The sequence below is a fragment of the Protopterus annectens genome, chromosome 2.part1 (genome assembly GCF_019279795.1).
Source record: "Protopterus annectens isolate FY-2018-M chromosome 2.part1, PAN1.0, whole genome shotgun sequence".
Lineage (NCBI taxonomy): Eukaryota > Metazoa > Chordata > Ceratodontiformes > Protopteridae > Protopterus > Protopterus annectens.
In genome coordinates, this window is record NC_056729.1 from 62,640,727 (window position 1) to 62,667,736 (window position 27,010).

The 27,010-nt window shown below is 37.6% G+C and overlaps 1 protein-coding gene across 1 annotated transcript in view; it reads left to right on the forward strand.

Annotated features, from left to right (window-relative positions):
- The window catches only part of LOC122793970 (sodium- and chloride-dependent transporter XTRP3-like), a 438,952-nt gene that overhangs the window by 291,714 nt on the left and 120,228 nt on the right, over nucleotides 1-27,010 (forward strand). Inside the window, exon 8 of the mRNA XM_044062027.1 lies at nucleotides 11,950-12,154. Coding sequence (XP_043917962.1) covers nucleotides 11,950-12,154 — 205 coding nt within the window. The remainder of the gene's footprint in view (nucleotides 1-11,949; nucleotides 12,155-27,010) is intronic.

The following is a 27,010-nucleotide window of genomic DNA, read 5'->3' on the forward strand; positions in this document are numbered from 1 at the left end:
AAGATGAAGGGTTAGGATTGGGAGCATGAGCAGATCTATGTTTAAGGTTAGCTTGCATTACCAAAACCTTTCCGGAACCCTGCCACTACACAAGACAAGCTCAGAAACACAAACATGCATCAACATACTCAACAACATTACATCTATTCCCTCACCTAACACCTACCCTAACCCTAACACCCAAACACATGCACAAACACTCCCATCCCTTCCCAAATTCCACTTACCTGTATCAACAAAATATACCCTACTGATTTTGAACATTCGACAGTGTGAATGTTCAACAATCTCTGCAACACCTTGAGATAAAATGCAGGAGAACCACACATACACACACACACACACACACACACATATATATATATATATATATATATATATATATATATATATATATATATATATATGTTATATGTATTTTAATTATATAATATGTGTGTGTGTGTGTATGATTGTTTTAGGTAAAATCGAATGGTCTTATGAGTGTAAATAACATAAAATGAGCGATTATTAGACTAGTAAATTATAATGTTAACATAATAATAATAATAATAATAATAATAATAATAATAATATAATGGCATCACATTTGGTAAAATCCAGGTTGAGTATATTTGTGATCATAGTATAGCAGTTGCAACAGTTGAATAAATTGTATAAAACATTTTCTGATAATAAATGTCAAATTAATAGGTCATTATTACAAACAAGTTCAGTATTGCCACCTTTATGAATAGGGATGACAAATTATGTCTTTGAGTCATTAGGTATATCGTCATCTTCAAGCATGTTCAAGTAGTAAGCTGAGTAACCCATGCAGCAGAGTTGTTTGGAATTCATTTGTTTTATAGAATAATATGTCTAGTATAAGATCTGAGTATGTAGTACACATTACCTGACACTTTCTAAGACGTTCTTAATCATGTCCTGTGTGATCATAGGGGTGGAGATCTTTAGTTTCGGATATAACAGTTTGATGTGCAGAACCCTCGTCCTATGCAGGAAAGTGCATAATCTACTCATTGTCACATTGTCATGAATTAAAAGGCTAATGCTGATGGAGGATTAAGACTGGCTGTTGATAGTTAAGAAATGACTTCATGTTGTCCAGCTTATTTAACAAGTAATATGCTATAGTTTCAAAGTTTAGGATTTCTGCATATCTGTTGATAAGGCCATTCATTATGCAGTTTCTGAATGATAAGAATATGCTAGATCTCCTATCCACTTGAAAACGATGATTGCCTAGCACTATTACAGTACAATACAATGTAATGCAGACAAAATATTTTTGAATACATTAAATGAATTAAGTCTCTCACTCTCTAGAGGCAGTTTGTTCCAATACGTCTTCATGGACTGAGTAATAAATTTTAATCTAGCTGAGGTTTGACAGATATCCAGTCAGTATGTGAAGCCTGTGCTTCTGGACTTGTGTTTATTATATAAAATATCAATATTCAGTAATGTCCTAAGTTCCTTATCTTGTATAGCTTTATACGCAAAACATAATTTCCCATGCAAGTTGATATGAAATGATATGGAACCATATTTGTATTTTTAATCTCATTTTTTTAAGTTATGTCCTTAGACTTCAAGTGTAATTTGCTCATTGAGGTAGGACAGAAATGATAAACATAACTTTATTTTGCAGTAGTACAGAGTCACTTATTCCACCAAGAAACATTTCTACTTAGAATTACCAATGACTTTTAACTCAATGTATTTTTAAAGGGTCAGGACAGTATGTCTTTTTTTAAAGAGGCCAATGATTTTTTTCTTGTTTTTAAACTGAACTTAGTTTATGTAAAGACCCTTTTAATTATTACCAACGTCATTGTTTTGGAAACCATACATCACAGTGCACAGGCAATGTTTTGAGGTAATGGATAGAGAATGAATTAATGTAGTGATCAAATGTGCCCAAAGGATGTAACGGTTCTGTATTTTGAACCAAGTTCCTTTTGTTGAAAAGCACTAGATCAGGACTATATTTGTTTCATGTAGGTAACAGTATTGTTGGTCCATGTTACCAAGCAGTGAGGTGATATGCTGTAATCAGCATTCTGTATGTGTAATGGAGGTTATTTTGAACTATAATGACAGACTCTTTCAGGCCAGGAGATAAGCCTGACAGCCTGCGTGATGGTCTCTGTACTTGCCTCTCACTTCAGGCCTTGGATCACCTACAGGAATAGGCATCATTGGCTAATCTCATGAGGAGTCTGATTATTCCTAATGGGATAACTTGGGGTGATGGAATAATGGAATGATGGTCACTGAACAGATGACAGAAACATCTAGAAAAAAAAACTTGTATTATGTGGTCTTCATGTTCTGATGCCAATCTACTTGAAATGGTGCTGTGTACAGACAGATAGCAAGATCCCTCCAGATCTTACTGTTCAGTACAAGTATATCCCAGATATTCAGGTATATGAACATTTGTTGAATGAGGTTATAGGTCTTCTGCCTGACATTATTATTATTATTATTATTATTATTATTATTTATTTTAATCCTTTGAACTATGGGGCTGGTATAGTGTACAATATGATTAAGTTCTGTAATATGACATTTTGTGTGTTTTTTTATACGGGCTAAAATATTCTTCAAGAAGAGCCCACATTTGTCAGAAATCTGCCATGGAATATCTTGCAACAAAAGTAAGAGTGTTCAGTTACTGTCTTCCATGCTTTAATAATTTGAGTACCAGTGCTGAAACTGTCACGTCCCAACCCGTTGAAATGATGTATAAATGTATAGTCGTTTAACCTAAGAGAAAGTAAAATGTCACTGAATATAAGTTTGATATTATGATTGTTACAGTGCTTCCATATTGCTTGACATGAACTGTCCATGTAACTTTCTAAAACCTTGTAGACGTCAGTAACCCCCACATCAAGTACCAAAAAGCATAGCTGGTACTACACAAGGTTAGTTACTTGAAAATATTGACTACCTCTGAGAACATTAGGCCTAGCAGAGATGTTATTGTGGTTGTCTCTTTATTTGAGTTTCACAAGGTTTAAAGACCTTAATCATAGAATCATTGAATATTAGTGCAGCTTTGCTTATTGGCATTGTGGGTTCAACCGCAGAACTGTCAGGGTCAGAATCCAAGGAATTTATACAGCATGTGCCTTTTCACCCAGTGCTCTTCTTTTATTTATTTATTTATTTATTTATTTTAAGATTTTTTTTATATTACATTTTCTTTTGCTTTTATGGGTATCTGGCTTTCAAGATATTTTTTGTAGTGGTATAAAGATTGTATGCTGTTACAGTAATGGGGTGTGCTTCTCAGTATGATTTGATCTGGATGATTACTCAATTAGTACACTTTTGGGTTCCACCTTTAGCTGTCATTTCTGAAGCTTCTTCCCCTATCATATCATCAACAAATATAAATGGCATATGTATATTATCAGCCTCCAGTTATCCTTGGAAGCACATATGATTAAGGACACATGTTTCTTATAGCTGCTGCTGATGAAAATCTAGGTCTATCTCCAGTACATCTGCTTGCATTATCCTGAACTATGGCATTACATAAAGGCATAGCATGACATTCTGAATTAATTTTGTGTCCAACCTGTTAACAACCTTGATAGCATAAAACTAAGCAAGGCTGTAATACACAACATGTTTGCACAGTAACACAGTGCTTGATAACAAAGTGCAGCTGCAGGATATGACTGGTCTAGAATGTTCTTTCTCAGTAAAAGATATATACAAGAGAATTAAACCAGCTGTGGAACTGTAATCAGCCCACAGATAGTGCACCGAACAATTTTCACGACAGCTGCCTGACATTAAAATTACTGACCTTTGTGGGTGCTTTCATGTATGGACTGGTCCAGAACCAGGTTCTGCTAAATAAACTTAAATATAAAAGCTGGAAATAAAATCCTGAAATGTCAAGTGACATTCTGAACACAAACCATTTACAATACATAAAAGTTTTATTTTTGTTTTATCAACGCAACCAGAAGGTCAATGAAATTATGGTGCAGCATGCAACTGAAATAAAACAATGTGCAATGGACTGCAAATGTGCTGCTAGCTTGAATGAAGCACCAAGACGTGTATTCATTAGTGGTGCATGCACAGTGAAAACTGTCAGATAAGGCTGCTGCTTGAACTTAACTTACATGCAAGTGCATTAAATATAGTGCTGAACATGGAAGCAGCAGACAGAGAAATACAACAAATGGGGAAGCATGGAGTATCTTGAGTGTGCAGTACAAGAAGTTAGACAAGAATTTAGACAGCTAACTAGAAAGTTAAGACTTTATAATTGTAATAACAGAAATCCTTGTCCACAGGACTGTAACTTAAAAGAAGTGAAATATTTCAACTGCATGAATTTGGGACATGCAAAACTGACATGTTATAGTAAAATGCATTTCCAAGTAAAGGGCAAAAGTGAAGATTTTCATAACAAGAACATAAAATATATTTGTAAGGATGAAGTAGAATGGCTAATGTTTTCTGTTCTACTTTATACACACAAAAAGAGTTACTCAAGTCTCCTGTTACTAAGGATGAAGCTGAATTACAAATTTTTCTCTTCTAAGTGATACACAAAAAATAATTACTTAAGTCTACTTTTCTGTTGAATAATATAAAATTGAAATGGAGCATAGCTCTCAACTATCCAGATTTTTGCAGAATGTCCAAATTGTTGCCTCACATTTTTTTGTCTGTGCATCATAAAATTTGTGGTTTTCAGGCAAAGCAGTGAAGATTGAAATCACTAAATTATGACAGAAATTTGAGTTTCAGTCTTCATATCCTTCAGAAAATGCATGCCAACACTGAACTTTTTATTCTCACAACCTTCAAAGTTTCTAAGAGAAATATGTAAACATTTTCCCCATTTTTGTACCTTTATTCCCCCATTATTTTTATTTTTTTCACAGATTTCTTGTGCTGAGAGGTTGAGAGACATGGAATGGAGATTGACAAATGGGTAGCAATATACTGATTCTATTTGAGAAAAACGTTTCAGTCAGTTTGAGAAAAATGTTTCAGTCGGTGTTGCCAAATAAATCAATGTATAAAAGTTAAAATTAAATATGCACTGGACTGAGTCTGTTATTATTAAGCCAGGTTATGGTTACAGTATGTTATGATCATACCTCTCAACTGTTCAAATTTTCACAGAATGTCCAGATTTTTGCCTTTTATTTTTGGTCTGTCCTCATAAAATTTGGGTTTTTCTGGAAAATCAAAGATTTTAAAGTCATTAAATAATACTAAATAATTACAGTCACTTGAGATTCAGATTTCATATTCTTCAGAAAATATATAATAATGGAAAATCCTGTCATTCCAGCCACTTTCTAAGTTTATAGGAGCAATATTTTAAATGTCCCTATTTTGGGGTCTTTGTCCTGCCATTATTTCTGGCTTTGTCCAGATTTCTTTCATTGAGGAGTTGAAAGGTATGGTTAGGATCATTTGAAGAAACATTTGCAATTTTTGTGTGATAAGAGATTGGTTTGGTCTGTGTCTGAGGAACTGGTTATAAATGCTTATGTTAAACTAAAAATAAAAATATTATGAGTTAAAATGTGTCAAATAAGTTAAAGTTGATTGAAATGGTTTTGTAAATTCATGTCGAAGTGTTTTAATAGTGATTAGAGACATTTCACAATATGAAAGCCGACATTTTGGTCAATCCATATATTTTGCCTAAGCTCTTTAAAAGTTATTCCCTGCCATTTGCAGTGAAAGAGAGTGACAGTGTTACAAAACTTAAAAGAAAAGAAATATTACCTGTCCAGGGAAACAAAATTAATGGTATGTACATATTGTTTCAATACTTAAGGGGCAGTTCAATTTGTATTTGTAATGATTACATGTTAATAGTAAACTAAGTTGGTCATACCTTTCCCTCTAGAGCAGAAGAGTTATTGATCATGTTAAGAGGCAGAATTCTATTTTCATAAACTAGTTTAGTTTACCAAGTATTGCTTGATGATGATTTGAAAAGATACGAAAGATACCAATAACAGACACAGAGGCTTGTATGTATATTGTATATTGCCATTTGATGTGTCACTTCCCTATCCAAAGAATAATGAATAATATGTTTGAAGGATATGAATGCAGTGGTGTACTTAGCGAATTATTAATCAATAGCAAATTTGAGAGTTAGCATCTCAGTAATGTACAAAAAGAGGCACAGTGATAGTAAGAGTGAGATGTGAGAGATAAAGAGTCAAAAGGTAAGCTTGGCAAGTCTCAAATTAAATATCTTGTTCTTGTTACAGTTAAAAAATAATTTACCCTTCAGGTAAGAAGGTAAAACAAATTTATAGGTTCATAGGTTCATAGGTTCATAGGTTTATACTAGGCTATCTGCCCTAAGGCATTTATAAGCCTAGCCCAAATTTTTGTGGCTTACGCCACCCCTTATATGAAAAAATACTGTGCCCATTAGTTTGTTGTGCCTCTGTCCAGCAGTGACACAGAGATGATTCCCGGGGTAAACCTACGATCTCCCATCCACAGGTCAAGATTTCTCCTGAACAGAGCCAGCGAGGTGCTCTGCCTCACATGGACCGGGATTTTATTCCACAGCATAGGGAGTCTCTGAGTGATAAATCTATCCCTCCAGCACATCCTATTTATATCCGTTAAGGTTTAAGTCACTTGCTCTAGTGGTTTTGGTGGATTTGGATTTTTGAGGTGGAGCATGTCCATTAATTCGGGTTGGACATGGCCTTGTATGTCAGGCACATGTCACCTCTGAGCAGACGGTATGCGACTGAATAGAGCTGGAGTTTCTTCAATCTGGCAGCATATGACAGATTTTGGAGTCCCTTTATCCTTTTGGTGAGGAACTTTTGGGGTCTCTCCAATTGCTGCAGATGTCGGGTGAGATACATCCTGAATGGGGCATTGTACTCGATCATTGGTCTGATAAGTGAAGAGTACAGGGGAACAATGACCTCACTAGATCTGGATGTGAATCCCTTCATGATCAGGTGGGCAATGTAGAAGGTCTTTCTAACCACTTTAGCAACGTGAGTGTCAAAAGAAAGACCACTGTCAACCTGGGTCCCCAGGTCCCTAATAACCTCTTCTGTGCTTAGTGGATTGCCACCTATATGGTAGCTTGGGGTTACCTTGTTTTTCCCGAAGGGTATGACTATACATTTTTTGGCATTTAACTTCAGGCCATGGCTCTGGCACCAGCTATCTGTTTCCGTGAGTCCCTTCTGAAGGATATCCGTGTCCGATGCACTTTCCACTATGGCGCCCAGTTTGCAGTCATCTGCAAACTTTGTCAGCCAAATTCCTCCCATGTTGGCCTGTACTTCTGAGAAGTAGATGCCGAACAATAGGGGGCCAAGGACCGAGCCCTGTGGGACACCACTTGTGACCGGCTTGGAGTCTGACATAGCGCCAGCAACTCTAACCCTGTGGGTTCTGTCCTTAAGCCAGTTTGCAACCCATCTTGTGACATATGGGTTTAAATTTAAGCTGGTAAGTTTTTCTACAATACCCGAGTGTGGTATTGTGTCAAAGCCTTTGCAAGGTCAAGATAGGCTGTATGGACTGCCTTTCCTCATCAATGGCCTTGGTGACTGTTTCAAGAAGTCGACCAAGTTCAAAAGGCATGATCTGCCCTTGACGGCCAAACTGGGTTGGGTCCAATGTCTGCAAGTCCCCTATATCTTTGTTTATGAGCTCCATTATGATCCTCTCCATAGCTTTGCAGACTAGACTTGTTAAGCTTATGGGGCTGTAATTACCAGGGTTGTAGAGGGACCGCCTTTGGAGTGGGACCACAGTTGCCGTACGCCACTCCTTGGGCACGTATCCTGAGGTAAGGCTGAGATTAAACAGCTGCCTTATGTGCGGGTTTAATTCCTCATTTAGCTCGTGTAGCACACAGCCGGGACACCATCCGTCCCATTGATGCTGTGTTTTTAGCTTTAGAGAGAGCAGCTTTCACCTGCGCATTTGAGATGTCTGGGAGGCTACACTCTGCTGGGATAGTTATCTCTCCTTTAGGGGGCAGAGGGGGGTGAAGTTTGCACTGAACCTGTCTGCCAGTATGTTGGCAATGTCTGTGGGTTCAGTGATTTTTGTATCATTTTGGACTAATTCTGAGCATATCTGGGAGTTTCCACCCAGGTTCCTAACATAGCTGAAAAAGGCCTTATGATTGTCCTTTGAATCCATGGCAATTTTTCTCTCAAAATTGGCCTTAGTTGATTTTATGAGTGCTCGTATTTTTTACTAATAATGATCAGGCGTGACTTCCCTTTTATGGATTTTGTTCTATCATGTAATAGCTTTCTCCTCTTATTGTAAAGTTTCTTAATGGCTGGGGTCCACCAGACTGGACGCTTGCCCTTTGTGGAAAGAGTCTTGGTTTTATTTGGGATTGCCTGATCCATGCAGTCCTGGAGGTGTTCATAGAAGGCATTTGTAAGGGCTTCCGCAGCTTGGGTTGTGGTTTCCACTGGCTCAGGGGCCTTGAAGGATACCACACCAGTCTTGAGTAGTGTGAAGTTTGCTTTAGAGAAGTTCTTCACTGTGGTCTTTTTTGTTTGGGGTGGGGCGGATGTGGATTTCCAGTGAGATTAGTTTATGATCAGATCTCACCAATGAGGGATATACTTCCGTGTGGAGCATTTTGTCCCCATGTTTGTGATAATGAGATCTAGTATATTTTCTCCTCTCGTGGGAACAGTGACTAGCTGTTCCATGGTATTTGAATTTATGAACTCCAGGAACCGTTGGGCTAGAAAGTTAGGGCTTGAGTAATGTTCCCAGTCTATATTCGGGTAGTTGAAGTCACCCAATATGATGGTGTTTGGAGATACATTTATACCCTCCAGTGTCTTTAGGAAGGCTGTGTGGGGTTCCTGAGTTTGAGAGGGTGGCCTGTAGCATGCTACAATTTGTAGAGCAGTTTTGCCTATGGTTAGTTGCACCTGGATGGTTTCCAAGCTTGCCTTGCCACCAACCTGGAGGTGTGGGTATCCTTTATGACTATGGATACACCCTCCTTTTGTGGTGTGGTCTGGGTTTTGGGGCCGAACGCATGATATGAGGTAAAACCTAATAGTGCCGGGTGCTCTCACGAGCCTTGAACCAGGTTTCAGTTACAGCACAGACATCGATGTTCTCCATACTGAGAAGGGCCTCGAGTGCGTGCATTTTGAGATTTAGACTTCTGGCATTGAGCAGCATTACCCTCAGTTTCTTCCCATTTTTTGGTTTCTAGGGTGGTAGGTTTAGAATTTGAGCCTTGCCTAAAAAAGGCACTATGGGGTGGCAAGAGCCTTAGCCAATATCCGAATCCCAGGGTGACAGGTGCAAGCCGCCCCTTGCGAAGCAGCGTGGCTTGTCAAGCATGTCATCCCAGGCAGACAGACACTGGATCCCCTTTGAATGACACCAGACATTAAGCCAATTGTTAAAGCTGATCATCTTGTCTCTATATTGTGGCATCATTCTTGGTGAAGGAAGGATACTGCTTAGGGTCAGGGTCATACCTGCCTGGGCTACATAATCAGAGAGCTCCTCTATGTCTCTTTTCATGTAGTCCAGGGAGGTACGTCTCAGGTCGTTCACACCAGCATGGAAAATGACTGTGTCATATTTGTACTTGCCGTGGAGTGACCCGAGTGCTTGTGTTATGTGGCGGATTCTAGCGCCCGATAGGCAGCTTACTGTGACCCTCTCCTTGTTCAGTCTGGTGAGTGGGACGTCAGTGTGTCTGACTATGGAGTCACCTATGACAAGTATGTTTGGTGTTGTATTTGGCCTTAAGGGCTGTGACTGCTTTGCACACTGATTTTGTGGTTTATGTGTTGCTTGTGGGGTGTCTTGAGGTAGCAGTTGTTTGGGTGTCTGCTTTGGAGGCCTCTGCTGTTTAGGTAAATTTTTACTCAGAGCCTCGGAGTATGTCTTTGTGTGTTTATGTGTTTGATTTAGTGGTGTGGTAGCATTATGTGAGGCTGATTTTGTGATGTGTGTAGTTGCCTTCTCCTCCTGTCTGGTCTTGCCAGTCCTGAGTTGAGACAGCTCAGCCTCCAGTTTGGCTAAATAGCTGCATCTCTCGCAAGTATTTGTGTTATGTGGGAGGAGGAGAGGGTTGTCTATGTACATGAGGCAATTGTAACATTGCCTCAATATTCCCAGATTCACCAACTGGGCAGGAGAGGACGCCAGCATCTGGCCCTTCGACATGCTAAAAAAATTAAGAAGTTAGATATAAGACTGAATAAGAGAGGACTTAGTAAGGAAGTGGGTACTCCTGGGGGGGTTTCGCAAGTGAGGGACTTTGTATAATATAGAAGTGACAAGTGCTGAGCTTTTTTTTTTTTGAGAAAAAAAAAAACTTTTAGGAACAAGTGCTGTGCTTTTTAGTCAAGGGATATACTGTTTAGGTTACTAGTAGAGCAGTTCTAAGGGAAAAATGAAGAACAGACTTTATGGAGCCAGAAAAAGTTTAACCTTGTTAAACCGGCGCTGCCCGATGCTGCTCTAGTGGCAACTCCGCGCTAAAGCGTGCTTTATAGCAGGGGGCTGGAAAAGGCAGGAAATGACCCAAAATGGCCACTGAACTACAAGTTACTGTCTTAAACCACTCCTCTGAGGACAAACAGGCAGGTCAGTACTCCCCACTCCCACTGGTGAGTAAAGAAACTTCCCCCTGACCAAACAAAGAAAATGGAGAAGTACAAGAACCAAGACAAAGCCCAGGGATCAGCAAAATCTGATCACTGGAACAAACTAGCCAGGAAAGTTAGGAGAACAAGAATATTTTTTTGTTTTTTTTCAAGTTTTTTTCACAGACAGAACAGAAAACACAATAAATGCTTTTGGTCTGCATCCCCAGAGGACACATGTTTTGTGAAGAGTTGCAACTATTTCTTGTCTTAGGACGCTACCATGGGAATTTTGATCTAACCATAGTACAGTATTGGTGTCTTTCTATGGGTTGCGTAATGAATAGATCACATGACAATAATTTCAGGACCAATGTGCATTTAAGTTATTAATGTGTAATGGAGTAGTAATATATTAGGCCCGAGACCTGCTACTTATTATTAGGGTATGATATTTCTGCATATGGTATTGGAATGATGATTCAGTGCATCATGTCCAAAGGGAAGGAATAACTTACCATTTACATTTTTAGAACCCTCCCTCCAGCAAAGAGAAAATATGCAGAAACAGAAAAAAGAGGCTTTACATTTGATTTTTGTACTAAAGAAATTCCATTACTACTTGTGTGGTAGGAAGATTTTAAGCTAATCGCAAACTATAAACTATTGTTAATAGGTTATGTGGTCAGAAGAATCTGTCTCCATGGCAGCAACACTTAATCAGAGAATGGCAATCGTATTAACTGCATACACAGACTGCCAAAAGCAGATTGCAGTGCACATGTTCTCCCCAGAAATCGGTATACCAGAAATTCCTGATAAAGTACATTTTGCCTGCTATTTATTTCTGACTTGACAACAAAGTTTAATCGTTCAACTCAGTTGACTCATTTTATTTACTAAGCACTGTGCAGTATATGATCTGTGTTTTTTGTTGTTTAAATAGTTTGTGAGACAGAGATGCTTTTAACTATTATTGTGTCCTCTGGTGTCTGCTATGGGTACAGAGAACATAATGCTGTTAAATTATTCCTTTATCCCTGAACCTGTGTGATTGTGGAGTTTTTATATAGAAATAAAGAGATGTGATGGCATAAGAATGCTTGCCCCTACAAAATTATTTCATTGGGTGCTTTAGGGTCAGTTTTATTGAGATATGTTTTAATTGTCTGGAATGAACTGTGTTACCTGATGGTGAGAACTTCATTTAATGAATTGAAATTAAATCAGTTGCTATAAATAAAAGCACACCTGTTTCCTTATGAAAGTTTTACATATAAATCTTTATGCTTCTGTTTCTGTTTAGGCTGTCCAAGGGACTGGACTCTCATTCATTGTATACTCAGAAGCAATTACCAGCATGCCATTGTCACAGCTGTGGTCAGTGCTGTACTTTATAATGCTGCTTACCCTGGGAGTTGGAAGCATGCTGGGATGTGCAACCGCTCTCACTACTGCTCTGAAGGATGTCAAAATCATTGCTGCACAACTTTCTGAGGAAGTGATAACAAGTAAGTAGATAAATACCATAAAATTGCTCAGGTATCACTTAATAATGTGCACATTACTTCAATATGAAGGAAATACCACACCATTTCTCAGAATTATCTCTTAACAATAACACACAATAGATATAACCTTAATTATGTAGTTAACCATAATAACTTGAATATTAATGAAATCACCCGCTTCTACTGGAATTTTCTTTTTTTTTTTTTTGATTACCAAACAAACACAAAGCTTTGTAAATATTTTAACTAAAATCAATGTGTTAAATGAAAAAGAAAGTGACATAATACAGTTTCTTTTGTAATGCAAACTACCAAGATTTAGTTTTTTGGCTGTAGTCACTGTCAGCGTGCCAGTGTTTCTGATGCAGTGGTTTAGAAATAAAATAAAAAAGTAACTATGAACTTGTAGGAAAGTACTGATTTCAGAGCATATCTTTTGCTTGTGAGTGATCATATGACAGAGACGCAAATACTTCAACAAAACTCCTTCACTTTCTTAGGGTAGTACATACATCCTCTAGCAGCTGATACATTATCACTTTTTGCTAAGTTCAGGGATGAGTTCACATATCAAGTGTGAGCCAGTCATACTATTGTGGGTAAAGCATGATAGCTTAGCTTCAATATCACTTAGCCAGCCTAATGATAAATTTAGGCTTGGCTTCAATACCACTCAACCAACCTAATAAGAGATTTTATCATGGCATCAATATTACTCAGCCAGCCTAATGAGAGCAATAGTGTTGCTGCACTTATATTTTCTTCAGCTTCATATTCCCAGAACTTTGGTTAATTACAAGGGTATAGATGTTGCAAAATATTATCAGATACTCTTGTTATAAACTCATGGTTGTGGTATAGTCCAAATAATAGGGTAATGATCACTGAGTGAGATTACCACATGTAATAAACCAGTGTTTGCTAACTGCATTATATACTTGCAACTGGGGTGTCACAGTAGAGAATAAAATGTGATCTATTTTTCCTTTCTTATTTCAGGATGTTGGCCAATGAATAGAATTATATTTAATCTCTGATAACTCCGCTATATGTGTGCTTCCACTGCCATAATAATCTGTGTAACCATGTAACTGTCTTCAGTGTTTGAAAAACAAGAGATGAATTGCAGAAGAGATCTGTATGAAACCGGATGTTGAAATGTAAAGTGTAGCTTAATTCAGTTTCACAAGCAGGACCCAATTGCTTGAATGTAATTAAGTCACACATGGGTTTGGAGTCAGGAAGAAAAAGTAAAAAAATAATAATACAATCACAAGACTCTCTAAAGGAAGCAGCCATTAGTATTCAAATGAGAAACTGGTCCATTGCATGTAGGAGTCTGAAGAGAGGAAAACTTGTTTTCAATGAAAAAGAAGTGATTTAATGTGATGTAACCCTACTAGTTTTATGTAGGACCAGAAATGGTGAGCTGAGATGTATATATTTAGAGATGAAAACAAACTCAGTAAGTCTTGCTTGGGATATCTTGGTGACCATATCTATGAACATTTGCTGTTTGCAATTATGCTTTGCATAATTTTCACTTAGCATAGTTAGGTCCAGTATTTATTCAGTTATAGACAGCTAGGCTGCATCTCTATGTAATATATCTATATAATATAATACCAGAGTCCATTATAATTACTATATCTTAATCTTACTTTCCTATCCCTCCTATTTTTCTGTCATATTGCCATCTTCATTTGCCTGCTCTTTGCATAAGGTCTGTTGAATAATAACCTGGATGACCTGATGTGTTAATGCATTGCTTTTGTTTTATCAGATCTCTAGTAACTAGTGCTTTGTAATATTTACCTGTCTCTTCAATACCTGTACTGTATTGTACTGTAACTGTAGATGCTTTGCATATTTGCATCGTTACATTTATAAAATAGAATACCACATTTACTGTTAACATTTATATATATATATATATATATATATATATATATATATATATATATATATATACACACATACACACACACACACACACACACACACACACACACACACACACACACACACACACACACGATAATGTGATGATGTGAGGTATTGCCAGCTATACCAGGAGAAGTAGGGAAGTGGAAGTGTAACATATACTAACCTAGCTAGCTGGAATTTTGTAAAGAATTATATGCCATTTGTATACAGTGGGTCCTGACTGTATAGCAACCAATTAACTGTATATGTTTTAACAGAGGATACTGGAAGAGAAGAGGTTAAGCTCAGCCACAGCTAACTTTTAGAAAAATATCCTGAAATTAAATTACCTGGTTTAGGCCATAAATACTGCATCTTACAGTTCTGTTTGCAGACAGACGCTAACAGTTTGTGACACAGAATGATTTATTAGCTCCTGCAGGAAGAGTGGAAGTGTTTTATGGTTTTATAGCTTCCAGATGCTATAACACATCTCAGCAAAGCTCTATCTCTGTGTATGGTAACACATATGTGCTAAATTTGGGTTCAGTTTCTAGCAATGGGGGTAGCATGGGAACCAGAAGTCAGATGACCAGATGTATGTGATGTCATTTTGTAATCTAGGACAAAATTATGTTTTAATACCAGATGAGAGAGAAGTCTCAGAACACTCTGTTTTTAGAACCAGACAATGAAAGAAGACCACTCACCTACTTCATATTGCCTTGCTCTAGTAAGTGACCAGGGAATAGTAATTCTTTTGATCAGTCAGGAAAATATAGTGAGATTACTGTTTTTCTGTATCTATGTGAATCTATTTGTCTGTGATATTTTAATATTTCCTGTGACTGTAAATAGATATTTAGTGTTTTCATGTTCTTTTATTATTTAGTATTAAATATATTTAAACATTTCATTGTGGTTGGTCCTTTAGAGAATATTTTAACCTTTGAGAGTACTTATATCTTTTGATGACACTGTGGCCACTCCTGAAAGCCTGTTTGGTCAGCATTACCATTTGTATTAATATTAATTTCACTCACTATAATTGCAAGAGCCTTAGAGTAGCTGGCTTTGGGGTGTCTGGTGGTAGCGTAACTACTTTATAGTCTGGGCAGAAGGGGGCATAGCTAGTAAATCTGTTCCAGCCTTTCCCAGGTATGTGTGTGTGTGTGTGTGTGTGTGTGTGTGTGTGTGTGTGTGTGTGTGTGTGTGTGTGTGTGTGTGTGTGTGTGTGTGTGTGTGTGTGTGTGTGTGTGAAAATCAAATCTCAAAGTGTGTGTGTGTGTGTGTGTTAGCTATTTGGAGTAGGGAGATGAAGCACTAGTTTCACAGAGAGGGTGCTGGAAGAATTGGCTTGGACACTTGGCTGAGGACTTAACTGTAAGGTGTGCCAGTGGGGAGCCTTACTGGGGACCTGGGGAGAGACCAAGAGAGAAACCCCGACCCTGGGATGAGTGTGCTCAATGTTTGCTGTCAAGGGAAATTGTGCTTGATGCAGAGAGCTGCATCTGAAAATACTGGGTGTATCCATTTTTGTTCCAAGTGAATGTCCCTCTCCAGTGTCAGTGGTAAGGATTGAGGCTCCTTGATTACTGGCCAAGAACGGGGATGTCGCAGATACATTGTATATGGCAGTGTTATGGATGTTTAACCAAATTATTTGTACACCACCTCAGTAATGCATAGTAACCCTAACCCTAAGGCACTCTGGTGACAGGGATAAAACCCTGACTACAGCCCAATGGACTTGTGTTCAGTTAGTGGTTTGGGCAACTGACTGAGCAACAATGAGGGATGGGTGTTTCCATTTGTGGGAGGATGGGAGGTTCCATGGGTGTTTCCAGTAATGATGGCAGTGAAGGCATAGTCTAAAGGAGTTCAGGATGGGGACATGGTTATGCTGACATGGAGGTGGGGTGAAACATTTTGCGTCCCCATTGCTTGGCTAGCTCTGACTAATATGGAAGCTGCAAGGGATGAAGGGTAAAACAGGGTAGGTTATAAGTAACCTCTCATCTTGAAGTAAAACAACAAGACCCCCCCAGAACATCCTTAAGATCCTCACTAACCCTGGCTTAAATTCAGGAATTGGACTAGGGGAGTTAAATGGAGTACTGGTAGACCCAGCAAAGGATGTAGGCTACTGGGACAGCTGTTGGAGTGACAGAAGAGCAAAATAAAAAGCTCAAGTAAAAATGTTAAACCTGTCACTACCCCTAATCTTAACCTTACACCTTACCTAGAAATAACCCTTTCTGTAACACTGCCAGTACACAAGACAGGTTCATAGACACACACACACACACACACACGCACACACACACACACACACACACACACACACACACACACACACACACACACACACACACACACACACACACACACACACACACACACACACACACACACACACACACACACACTTGCAGAACATTATCTCTATTTCCTTAGCATATCTTTACAATAGCCCTAACCCCAAACATTCACACAAACACTAAATCTAGCAATATGTTCTCCAGATAATTTGACTAGAAAATGTCAAACAGTGTCAGAGTAAATGCCCTGTATAAGGTAAGGTCAAAATTAAGCCAAGATGCTCCTTCTGAATTTAGAAACGTCATCGATGTAGACTATTCAGTTTTAAACAAATGTGTACTGTTCAGGATAAGAACTATAAATGCTTTCAGAATGTATAAACTTATGGTACTGTTTCTAGTATCACACTTAAAGCTTCAATTAATCAGTTTAGAAAATATAGTATTCAAGAATGTCAAATTGTATGACAAAAGGACATAAATTAACAGTTTTCATACAACAGTTTAAATACTGCTGTTCTACTGCATTGGATGATGAATTAGTACCTAAGTAAATTGTATTGTGGAATGTCTCTGGAACATTCCCTGAAATTCACTGTAGAAAATGTCAAAACATTTCTGAGGCATAACCCTTTTAACAGTTGGGAGCAACACCAGGTCAAATGGTCAGCAGTGAGAGAACAATTTTTGAAATAAAGTGTTAACAATTAAGGGGTAAAGCATGCAGCATTATGTACCTGCATATTTCCAGAGCAGCAAAATATTCATTATTCCACCTATTTAGATCTTGCTAAACATCTAAATAGATAATCTGTTTATGAGTTTTCTACCTTAGGAATGTATTCAGCACCAGCCTAGAATCATACCATACTTTATTTTTGTGGTACTGCAAAGGCTTCCTGACTATTTACCTGAAACAATTCACTAAGTAATGTTGATTTCTAGCATTTATCCTTTTCCTTCTGTATTGTCCTCTGATAATTTTGCATCTTATGCAAACAGACTAGCGCAAACACTAAGTAAGCCAACTTCTGTAAGTTTTTTTTGTACAAACCACTTTGACTATGTTCATTTCATCTTGCAATATGAAGCCGCTTCACTATGACTGCATTTCTGTGACTGGTATGCACGGTTTGTTTTTTTTCCTCACAAATATTGACCAGCAAAAAGTAGAAGTCAGGAATGTTAAGGATTTTTAATTGTATTGAATATTGTATGATTTAGTTTTAGGGGGTTTTTTTGTGGTTCATAGAATGTTTTCATAAGATCTACTTTTATCCTTTTGATATCAGTTATGCTACTATGGAATTGTGAAAGTGTCTAATTTTATTGAAATATTTATTTGATTTTGGCTTATAAAAATTAAAATCAATTTAATGAATCCAGTGATGACCAACCATATTACAAAATAACTTGTATAGTTAAAACTGCTGAAGTTATAATTGCTTAAAGTTTTACAGTACTGGTAGTCATCCTTGGATACTAGAAAGTGGTGAACAGAGAGTGAGTTTAGCCTGTACCATAAGAACAAAGAATGCAGATAAATCACAACAGGGACGCTTACTAAAAACAGCAACATGTACTGGAACTAGTTACAAGCGATAATTAATGCTGTCTCTAAAAGTGCAACTGGTTTTAACATATTTCAGATCTGTTCAGCCAACCAAAATATATGACAACTACATTTGAGGGAAAATAGAGCTTACCACCTTGTTTCAAATGATCTCCCTTTTTTAAAATATGTTTAAATATTTATAGAAATGTATCTCTTGACAAAACAGAACCTAAAATAACCTACTATTTGGATTCAATAAACAGAAAAAACATTGTCTATATATATATATATATATATCTTCACTGTTTTTGTGCTGGCTTGTGTATACACAAACTCAGCTCATTGGTTTGTTCAAGGGTGTTTTTAATGCAAATTAGGTAAATCATAAGAAAATATTTCTGGTGAAATACCCTTAGTAGAAAATGCACTGAACAGTAGGTTTTAATAAAAGCATATATAGAAGCTTTATAGTTTTTTTTTGCTTATCTTTAGTTCACTAAAAATAGACCGTCTTTGACACTGTCAATGCATTTCAGTAAACCTGGCAATGTGATTGGCACTACAGAAGCATTATATTTTATGACAGTAGGTGTGAAAGCAATATCATGGACTTTTTATCATGAATAGATGTTATTGTTACTTCCCCATGATCATATTTTATAAGGTTCAATCACATAAAATCAGTTCAGTCATTTGCTGCCACTTCTATCATTTGTGATGGCATTTTTTGTTTTAAACACAGAAAAGTACTGCATATTCTTTCCTTATGATGCACATCTCTTGTCAAACAATATCATTTTCATGAAGACTAAAATGCTGTATGATGCTTTACCATAAAACATTTCAGTTGTTGGTACAATTTCTGTTAGCAGTGTATTTTTTAAAACAGCAAATGTTGCAAGCTTCTTTCCTGCAAAGTACACATCTATGTAAAAGCAAAGCTGTTTCTTAGAATCAACAACAATTTCATATATATTGCTTCCCTGCATTCAACACAGTCAGGATTAAAATGATTTATGTTATTTCTCTGTAGTAATTTTTTCTTTCACAATAAGTCAGTTCAGTTGTGAGTCCTTTTGCTGCTTTCCAACATGCCATTATAGCACCTGGTATGGTAAACGTTCAGATTGCTTATGATCTAATAAATCCCAGACAGTCTAACTAACTAGTAGCTCTCCTTAATCATCGTGTCAACTGTCTGACAATTGATGGAGAGGATTAAGGCTATGAGATGTTAAAGAGCTACTTCCTGTGGCCTATATTTATCTACTATGCAACCTTGAGCAAATCACTTAACCAGACTGTGCTTTTGGAAAATTGGGAATTTGGGTTAAGCTCATCATTGGTCTCCTGGACTGTCTGCTTATTAATTACCTATGAAGCTGTGAACTTATCAAAGTGCCATTACAGTATATCTATCAAAGTGACATTACAATATATCTATCTATATTTCCTTTTGATCACTTTGGAGTACTTTTATTCTGCTCTCGTGCTTAAACATTGTGTATTACCCTACTCTGTACTTCTTGAGTTCCATGCTCTACACCAGTGTTTGTTTTACACTAAATTTTTTTTCTTTGCAGCTTGGACAGTCATCTGCCTTAAGTGGACTGCCCCTTCCATCCATCTACTGTCTCCCAACCACTTTTGGACCTAACCCTTTGAAACTGCTATTGTCCTACCTCCTGCCTTTTAGGACAGCCTCTCCAAGTAATTCCTACATTTAGGTGCTTACAAAGCTGATTACTGTACTTCCTGGATTGTTTTTCTTCAAGAATTTCTTGGTACTGGCTTGCATACTCGCACAGACCTTTTTTATATTTTTACGGGTTCCTATATTGTGTTTCCCTATCTAGGCCACTAGAGGCCAGTGTGTCCACATGTAAACCAATCTTCTACATACCCACAATTTGTTGAGACCTTATTTAAACTAAATCCAAAGATTATAGGACTCTTACTGTTTCTGCATTTCCTGGTCTGACATTTTTATTTTTGCTCAGTAGCCTGGTCAGCCCTGTTTGCACTAGCACTTAATCCCAGTTCATAGCATTTGTGTCCCTTTGTATTTATTTATATTTATACTTTTATTTCTCTATTTTGCTTGCTCAATATAGCTGCTTACTTACCTTTACTCTCTGGCCCAGTGCTGCTATTGATTTTTTTTTCTTTGCTATCCTGTCTCAGACTAGCCCCGCTCCATTCACCCTCACTCTGCTGGGGCTCTCTCCGCTCCTCTACCCTATCCATTCCCACCCACCCCATTACAGTTTCCTTTATACCTACCACTCCCTCTTCTTCCTTCTCCCATAAACCACTCACTATCAATTTCATGCCAAAACCACTCCCACTACCTACATCCACCATGCCTAGTATACCAGACTTCCTTCCCTTCTTTATTACACCCACCCTATAACCCCACTACCTACATTCTAATATGTTATACCTTCTCATTTCCACTACACTCCTCCTATTTCTCTCTACTGTTACCTCCTATCACTCCCACCTTCCCTACCCACACTTATACTCTCTTACCTCCTATAACTATAACACTCATCCAACAACTTCCTCCATTTTATCTCCCCTATGCTCTTTATCCTCTCTACCATGTTTTCATAAGCTACCCCAACTTCATATCCTCCCACCTTCCAGCGATCCTAAGCTTATGCTATACAAACTTCATTTACCTACTACTACATTCTCTCTCCTAACAAAAAATGTACTCATCTCTGGGGACATCCACCCCAACCCTGGCCCCTCTCCCACTCCCTACAGCCACACACCCCTGAAATCTACAGCTACCCCCCGTCCACAAACTACCCACCTCCTCAAACTCCAAATTCATACTTACCCAAGCACCTGTCTATTTTCTCACAAAATATTCAGAGTATAACTAATAAAATCACAGAGCTACACACCTGGATAGCCCATTCTACTCCCCACAGCCTCTCCTTATGTGAAACTTGGCTCAAGCCACATATCACTAACAAAGGAATACTCCCTCCTGGCTATAATATCTTTCACTCCGACAGACTCCCAAAAAAAGGAGGTGGTGTCACCATCCTCTACTCCAATAGCCTCAACCTCACATCCTTCACTAAACCTATCCCTGGCTTCCACCCAGCTGAACTTCTCATCCTAAACTGCCACCTTAATCCACATAAGAAACTTGATGTTGGCTCCATCTATATCTCCCCAGGAAATAATCTACCCATCCTTGAAAATATCCTATCCTGGTTTTCCTATAATATACCCTATGAAACCATCATCTTAGTTGATGTTAACTTATATTAGCCCAAACTCACAACCGACTCTCCACAACTCAGTATCAACCTCCATGGCTTCCATCAACTGATATCTTCCCCCACCTGCCTCCACAAAAACTTATCATCCAGCTCTGTTATTGACTGGATTCTCACAAACTCCCCCCACCACTACCATAACCCCACTACCTTACCCGACTCCCTAAGTGATCACCTCCCCACCTCTGTGCTAAGACACTCCACCCAACCTCCCAAACCCCACCTTTACAGAGAATGCCATAAACTCTCCAATTTTAACATCTCCCAATTCAACTCCATTCTTGCCAGCATTGACTGGTCCATCCTTAGACAAATCCCTGTCAATGACACAGTTAGTATGTTCAATACCATCTTCCTGAATATCCTAAACTCCCTTGCTCCATCAAGGAGATTAGGATTAAATCAAATTATGCTCCCTGGCTTTCCAAGGAAACCAGATCCCTTGTGCACAGATGGGATAGTGCCTGGAAAGCATGGCTAAAAACAAATGAACTTCCCCTTCTTCACAAATATAGACATCTACAGAATCTTACAAAGAAACAAACCAACAAAGACAAAAAGTCTTATTACAATTCTGCTCAACTTAATTGCAAATCCAATCCTCAGAGGTTTTGGTCATCTTTTAACAAACTTCTTTCCCCTGGCTGTCTCTCAGCCCCATGCCCTTATCACAATACATCCCCTCAGGAAACTACTACCCTACTCAACAAACACTTTATTGACACAATCCAAACTCTCATACCTTCCAACTGCAGCACAACCTCACTACCAACCCCCAACCCTCCTAACATAATCTATTCTTCTTTCGCCCTGTCTCTACTTCCTATATCAGATCTCTTCTTCTAAATCTCAAACCTTGCTCACCCTCCACTGATAACTTACCTCCTACCTTCCTCAAAGTTGCTGCTGAATCCATTTCCTATCCTGTATCCATACTAAACAACAAATCAGTTCTAGAATCTACTGTTCCTATCCTATGGAAATCATTCTAACTACCGACCCATTGCTATCATATCCCCCCTCTCTAAGATTCTTGAAAAATGCATTCACTCTCAGCTTCTTAACTACCTCCTCCAGCACAACCTCCTCACTCCCACCCAGCATGGTTTTCATCCTAACCACAGTACAACTACAGCCCTCCTATCCTTCACTTACACCATTGCTGAGGCCCTCGATAACAATAAACTCATATCTTGTCTCTTCCTAGATCTTTCCAAAGCTTTTGATACTGTTTCCCACCCCCCTACTGCTATCCAAACTTGCTAAGCTCAACCTGTCTCCCACCTCCCTTGCCTGGTTCTCCAGGTACCGATCTTGCCGACAGCAATCTGTTAAATGGCCCTCATCCTTCTCTTCATTCATTCCTGTCCCAACCAGAGTTCCTCAAGGTTCCATTTTAGGTCCCCTTCTATTTAATGTCTTCACCGATGATTTCTATATATCCTGTACACAATCTTCCCTCATCCAATACGTTGACGACTCAACCCTCATCTCCATTTCAAACATCTCTGAACTCCATACCCTAACCCAGAATGCCTTTCTATCCACTGAACAGTAGTTATCCAATAATCTATTGATCCTTAATCCTAAAAAGATTAAACTCTTGCTCTTTCTCCCCTGCTCTCTTACTCACTATAAATTGACCTTTACTATTTCATCCTGTAAAAATACTATTGTCCAAAGTGAAACTCATAAGAAACTCCTGGGAGTCATCATCGATGATGAACTCAAATTCAACTTGCACATACTCCAATGTATAAAAAAGACACACCAAAAACTTGGTCTACTATATAGTGACAAAACATTACTTACCCCCCATGCCGGACTCTCCCTTACACAGGCTCTCCTCCTTCCCCCTCTTCTTTATGCTTCCCCCAGTTCTTACTAACATTCAAGCCAAAACCCTGAATAAACTTCAACAAACCTACTATAAAATAGCTAGATTCACCACTATCTCTCCTTACAATGCACATCATTGCCTTGCCCTAAACTCTCTCCAGTGGCTCAAACTTCCCCAACAATTACTGCTATCACAATTTCAAATACTACATTCTATTCTTTATAAACCCTTATCATGTCCAGCTTTTTCTGATTTTGTCTCTATCTAATCCCCAACTCGGACCCTCCGTACCGCTAACCAGCAATTACTAGATACCTACCAACCCAAGAAATCAGTAGGCAAACTTCTATACAAACACACTATTGCCCATGCCTGGAACAAACTTCCCCTTGATATACATACATCACCCATCCGTCACACTTAGAAAAGGAACTCAAATGTCTTCTGTTTAACTCCAAAACTTGTCCTTGCCAAGACCCAACCAAACCTCCTTATACCCTTACATATTTCCATATTATTTCCTCCCCTTTCAACCACTTCTGTACCTAACAGATATTTAATTCAAAAGGAAGGTGCCAGCTGAACTAATAACTGAAAAAAGTACCCAGTCAACAACGAAAGAGCACAAAAGTGAAGGTTTAATTAGGCATATAAGTCACCACAGCAATCCACGGTACACCAAACAGTACGCAGTGTAAAAACACATCCACACATCAACGTTTCATCAATCCTTCATCAGACAAGACAAAAATCACACATAAACCAGTAATCTGGTCCTTAAATACAAATAAATGAATGCTCCCAACCAATAGCAGTTGGAAATAGAAGATTGATTAGCAACAACCTTAATTGCTAAATGAAAGAATACTATTTACAGAGTGCAAAACGCAAAAATTAAAATTGATGAAAATAGTATAAAATTGATTTAGAATTAGGAAGTGAATCTGTGTTATATATAATTTAAGTTAATACATGTTATAAAATACACCATTAAAAGCACGTTTTTTTAAAAATGCATAATAAAGTCAGTACATAAAAACACTACTCCACTCTACTGGTAACCAGTAGTATTACAACTAAATGACTGATCATCATACTTGGAACTAAAAATAACATTAAGATAATATTAAAATCAAAGTTGTTGTGTTAAATTATGTTCATAAATTTTAAAGTTTAGCTGCTCTTAACTTTAAAACAGGTGCTAAAGAGACCATGTCATTGATTCCAGGATATTTATTGGATTCTAAAATTATTTGCCAGTATAATTCTCTGTATTCTAATAATGTTTCCCACATTCCACCTCTTTGATCTATAGGGACCACCTCTACAACAAAAAATTCAAAACTAGCATGCTTGCAAGTTAAAGTGTGTTTATACAGAGAATTATTGGCACAAGATGTTCTAATATAGTATGTGTGTTCGTAAATCCTTTGTTTAATTCGCCTTTCACTTTTTCCAACGTAAAAAGCGGTACAATTTTTGCACAAGGCGACATAGATTATCCCTTTATTATTACAATTAACAAAAGATTTACAGGTGAGGGTTTTCTTTCTAGCACCTAAATAGCAGCTATTTCCTATTTTTAAATATGCACAATACTTACAGGCTCCACATTTAAAAACTCCTGTTTTTTTCTTATTACTCTTGTCCACTCCCTCTCTGAAACCTTTCTCTAAAATTCCTTTTATGTTACTACCCTTCCTGTAAATGAATTTAATTTCATTTTCAAAAATGTAACCAAGGTCAGATACTTTGGAAAAGTTCATCCATTCATTTTCAAAAGTTTTTTTCACGACACTAGATTGTCCATCATAAGTAATAGTGAGACCTGAAACAAAACCCTCCTTTATGGGAACTTCTGGCCGTGTAACCGGTACTACCATGTCGGTCTTACCAAGTATAGGTGCAAATCTAGTTTTCCTCCCATCAAGAACTTCATTCATTATGTCATCAAATAGAACCTTCGGGTAACCTCTATCCATAAACATCTTATTCAGAGTATCACATTCTTTGACAAAAGTTTCATCATCAGAAGTCATCCTGCATATTCTGACTAGTTGTCCTTTCAAAACACTTTTTTTATAATGAAACGGATGGGAACTAGAAAAATGTAAATAAGTGTTTGAAAATGTCTCTTTTCTATGTACCTTAGAGACAAATTTGTCCTCAGTCTTTGTTATATTCACATCTAAGTAGAAAACCTGTCTAGAATCAAATTTCTTTGTAAATTTGAGAAAATGGGTTGTCCCAGTAATGTATTCTACAAAAGTGTCAAATTCCTCATTTGTGCCTTTCCAAAGAAAACATAAGTCATCCAGGAATCTACAGTACAAGGCCCACTTGTCCATAAACTTGGGAGTTAAAATGTAGTTATTCTCCCAGTATGCCATAATAATGTTTGCATACGTGGGTGCACAATGGGCACCCATGGCCACTCCGCTGGTCTGCCTGTAGTATTCCCCTTCAAAAAATAAAAAATTGTATTTAAGGACAACTTCCATCAGAACTAAAATAGTAGTAAAGTCATTGTGGGAAATATTTTTGAAGGGCACTAACATTTCTTCAAACCACTTTAATCCAATTTCGTGTGGGATACTTGTGAATAAATCTATAACATCTAAGGTACCAAATCCTGTAGTTTCTTCATACAAGGAAGTTTTTATTTTCCTAAGAAAATCCCATGAGTCTTTTAAAATGTTGTTGTTCTCATTTACTAAGTGTTTTATCTTGACATCAATGTACTTGGCAAGGGGTGAAGTGATAGATCCCTCTGAAGAAACAATAACTCTGAGACGTGGGTCATTGGTGTCTTTATGTACCTTTGGGATCCCAAAGATAGAAGGAATTATGGGTTTTAAAACAGTTAAAAAGTTGTAAGTTTTTAAGTCAATGGATCCCTCCAGCAATAAATCCTGTAGAAGTCCCCGTATCCTATTGTATGCTATGTGAATTTCATTTAAGGAGGTCCTACTATACTTGTCAGTGTTGTTTAAAATGTCTAACATCTTCCCCTCGTAAATGATGCGGTCCATAAAAACAACACCCCCTTGCCAAGACCCAACCAAACCTCCTTATACCCTTACATATTTCCATATTATTTCCTCCCCTTTCAACCACTTCTGTACCTAACAGATATTTCCTGAACTTTAATCATTTTTTTTTTTTGCTGAGGGATTTATTCCTATGTAAATATGTAAATATATTGTTATTGTTATTTCTCTGTATAAGCTTTGGACCAAAAACTTTGTGCATACTCTTTGCCTTGTTTCTGTTTATTTTCCCGTTAACAAATTTCTTCTATAATCCTTTTTCTGACTTTAATATTCTAAATACTGTAAACTGCTGTAAACTGTACTGTATTAACTGGAGCATTGTGTATTTTTGGAGCTTTTCTCCGCAGGTCTCCACTGAAAATGGGCCACAAGCCCAGTTGGACCAATCCGGTTAACAAATGTCAATAAATAAATAAATAAATAAAATCTATCTATATCTATCTATCTAGCTATCTATCTATCTATCTATCTATCTTAATTCTGTAGAAGTGTTGTAGTAATCTCCTCCAGTGCTCCATTAACAGTTGTTTAAAAGTGTAGACACATTTTAATTTCTTAAACAGTTGATAAAAAGAATTCTCAATACAGTTTGTCTGGTGTGTTTGTGCTATCTTGAAAGAAAACTGTTGAAACAAGTGCAATAATGACTGCTGGAATGAAGGATAATGTAGATGTTTGAGATAGTCCACATATGACAATATTTGCTGTATTCCAGGAAAAATCACTGAAGCTACTTGTATTAGAAATTAAGTAAAAGATTATAAATTGTAAGATTATGTGAAAAGATGGGATAGCACAAATGATGACACTGGGCAGTTTTTGAATGGGCTGGGTCTATTTTCCCTTTGAAAGAAGTGGTATA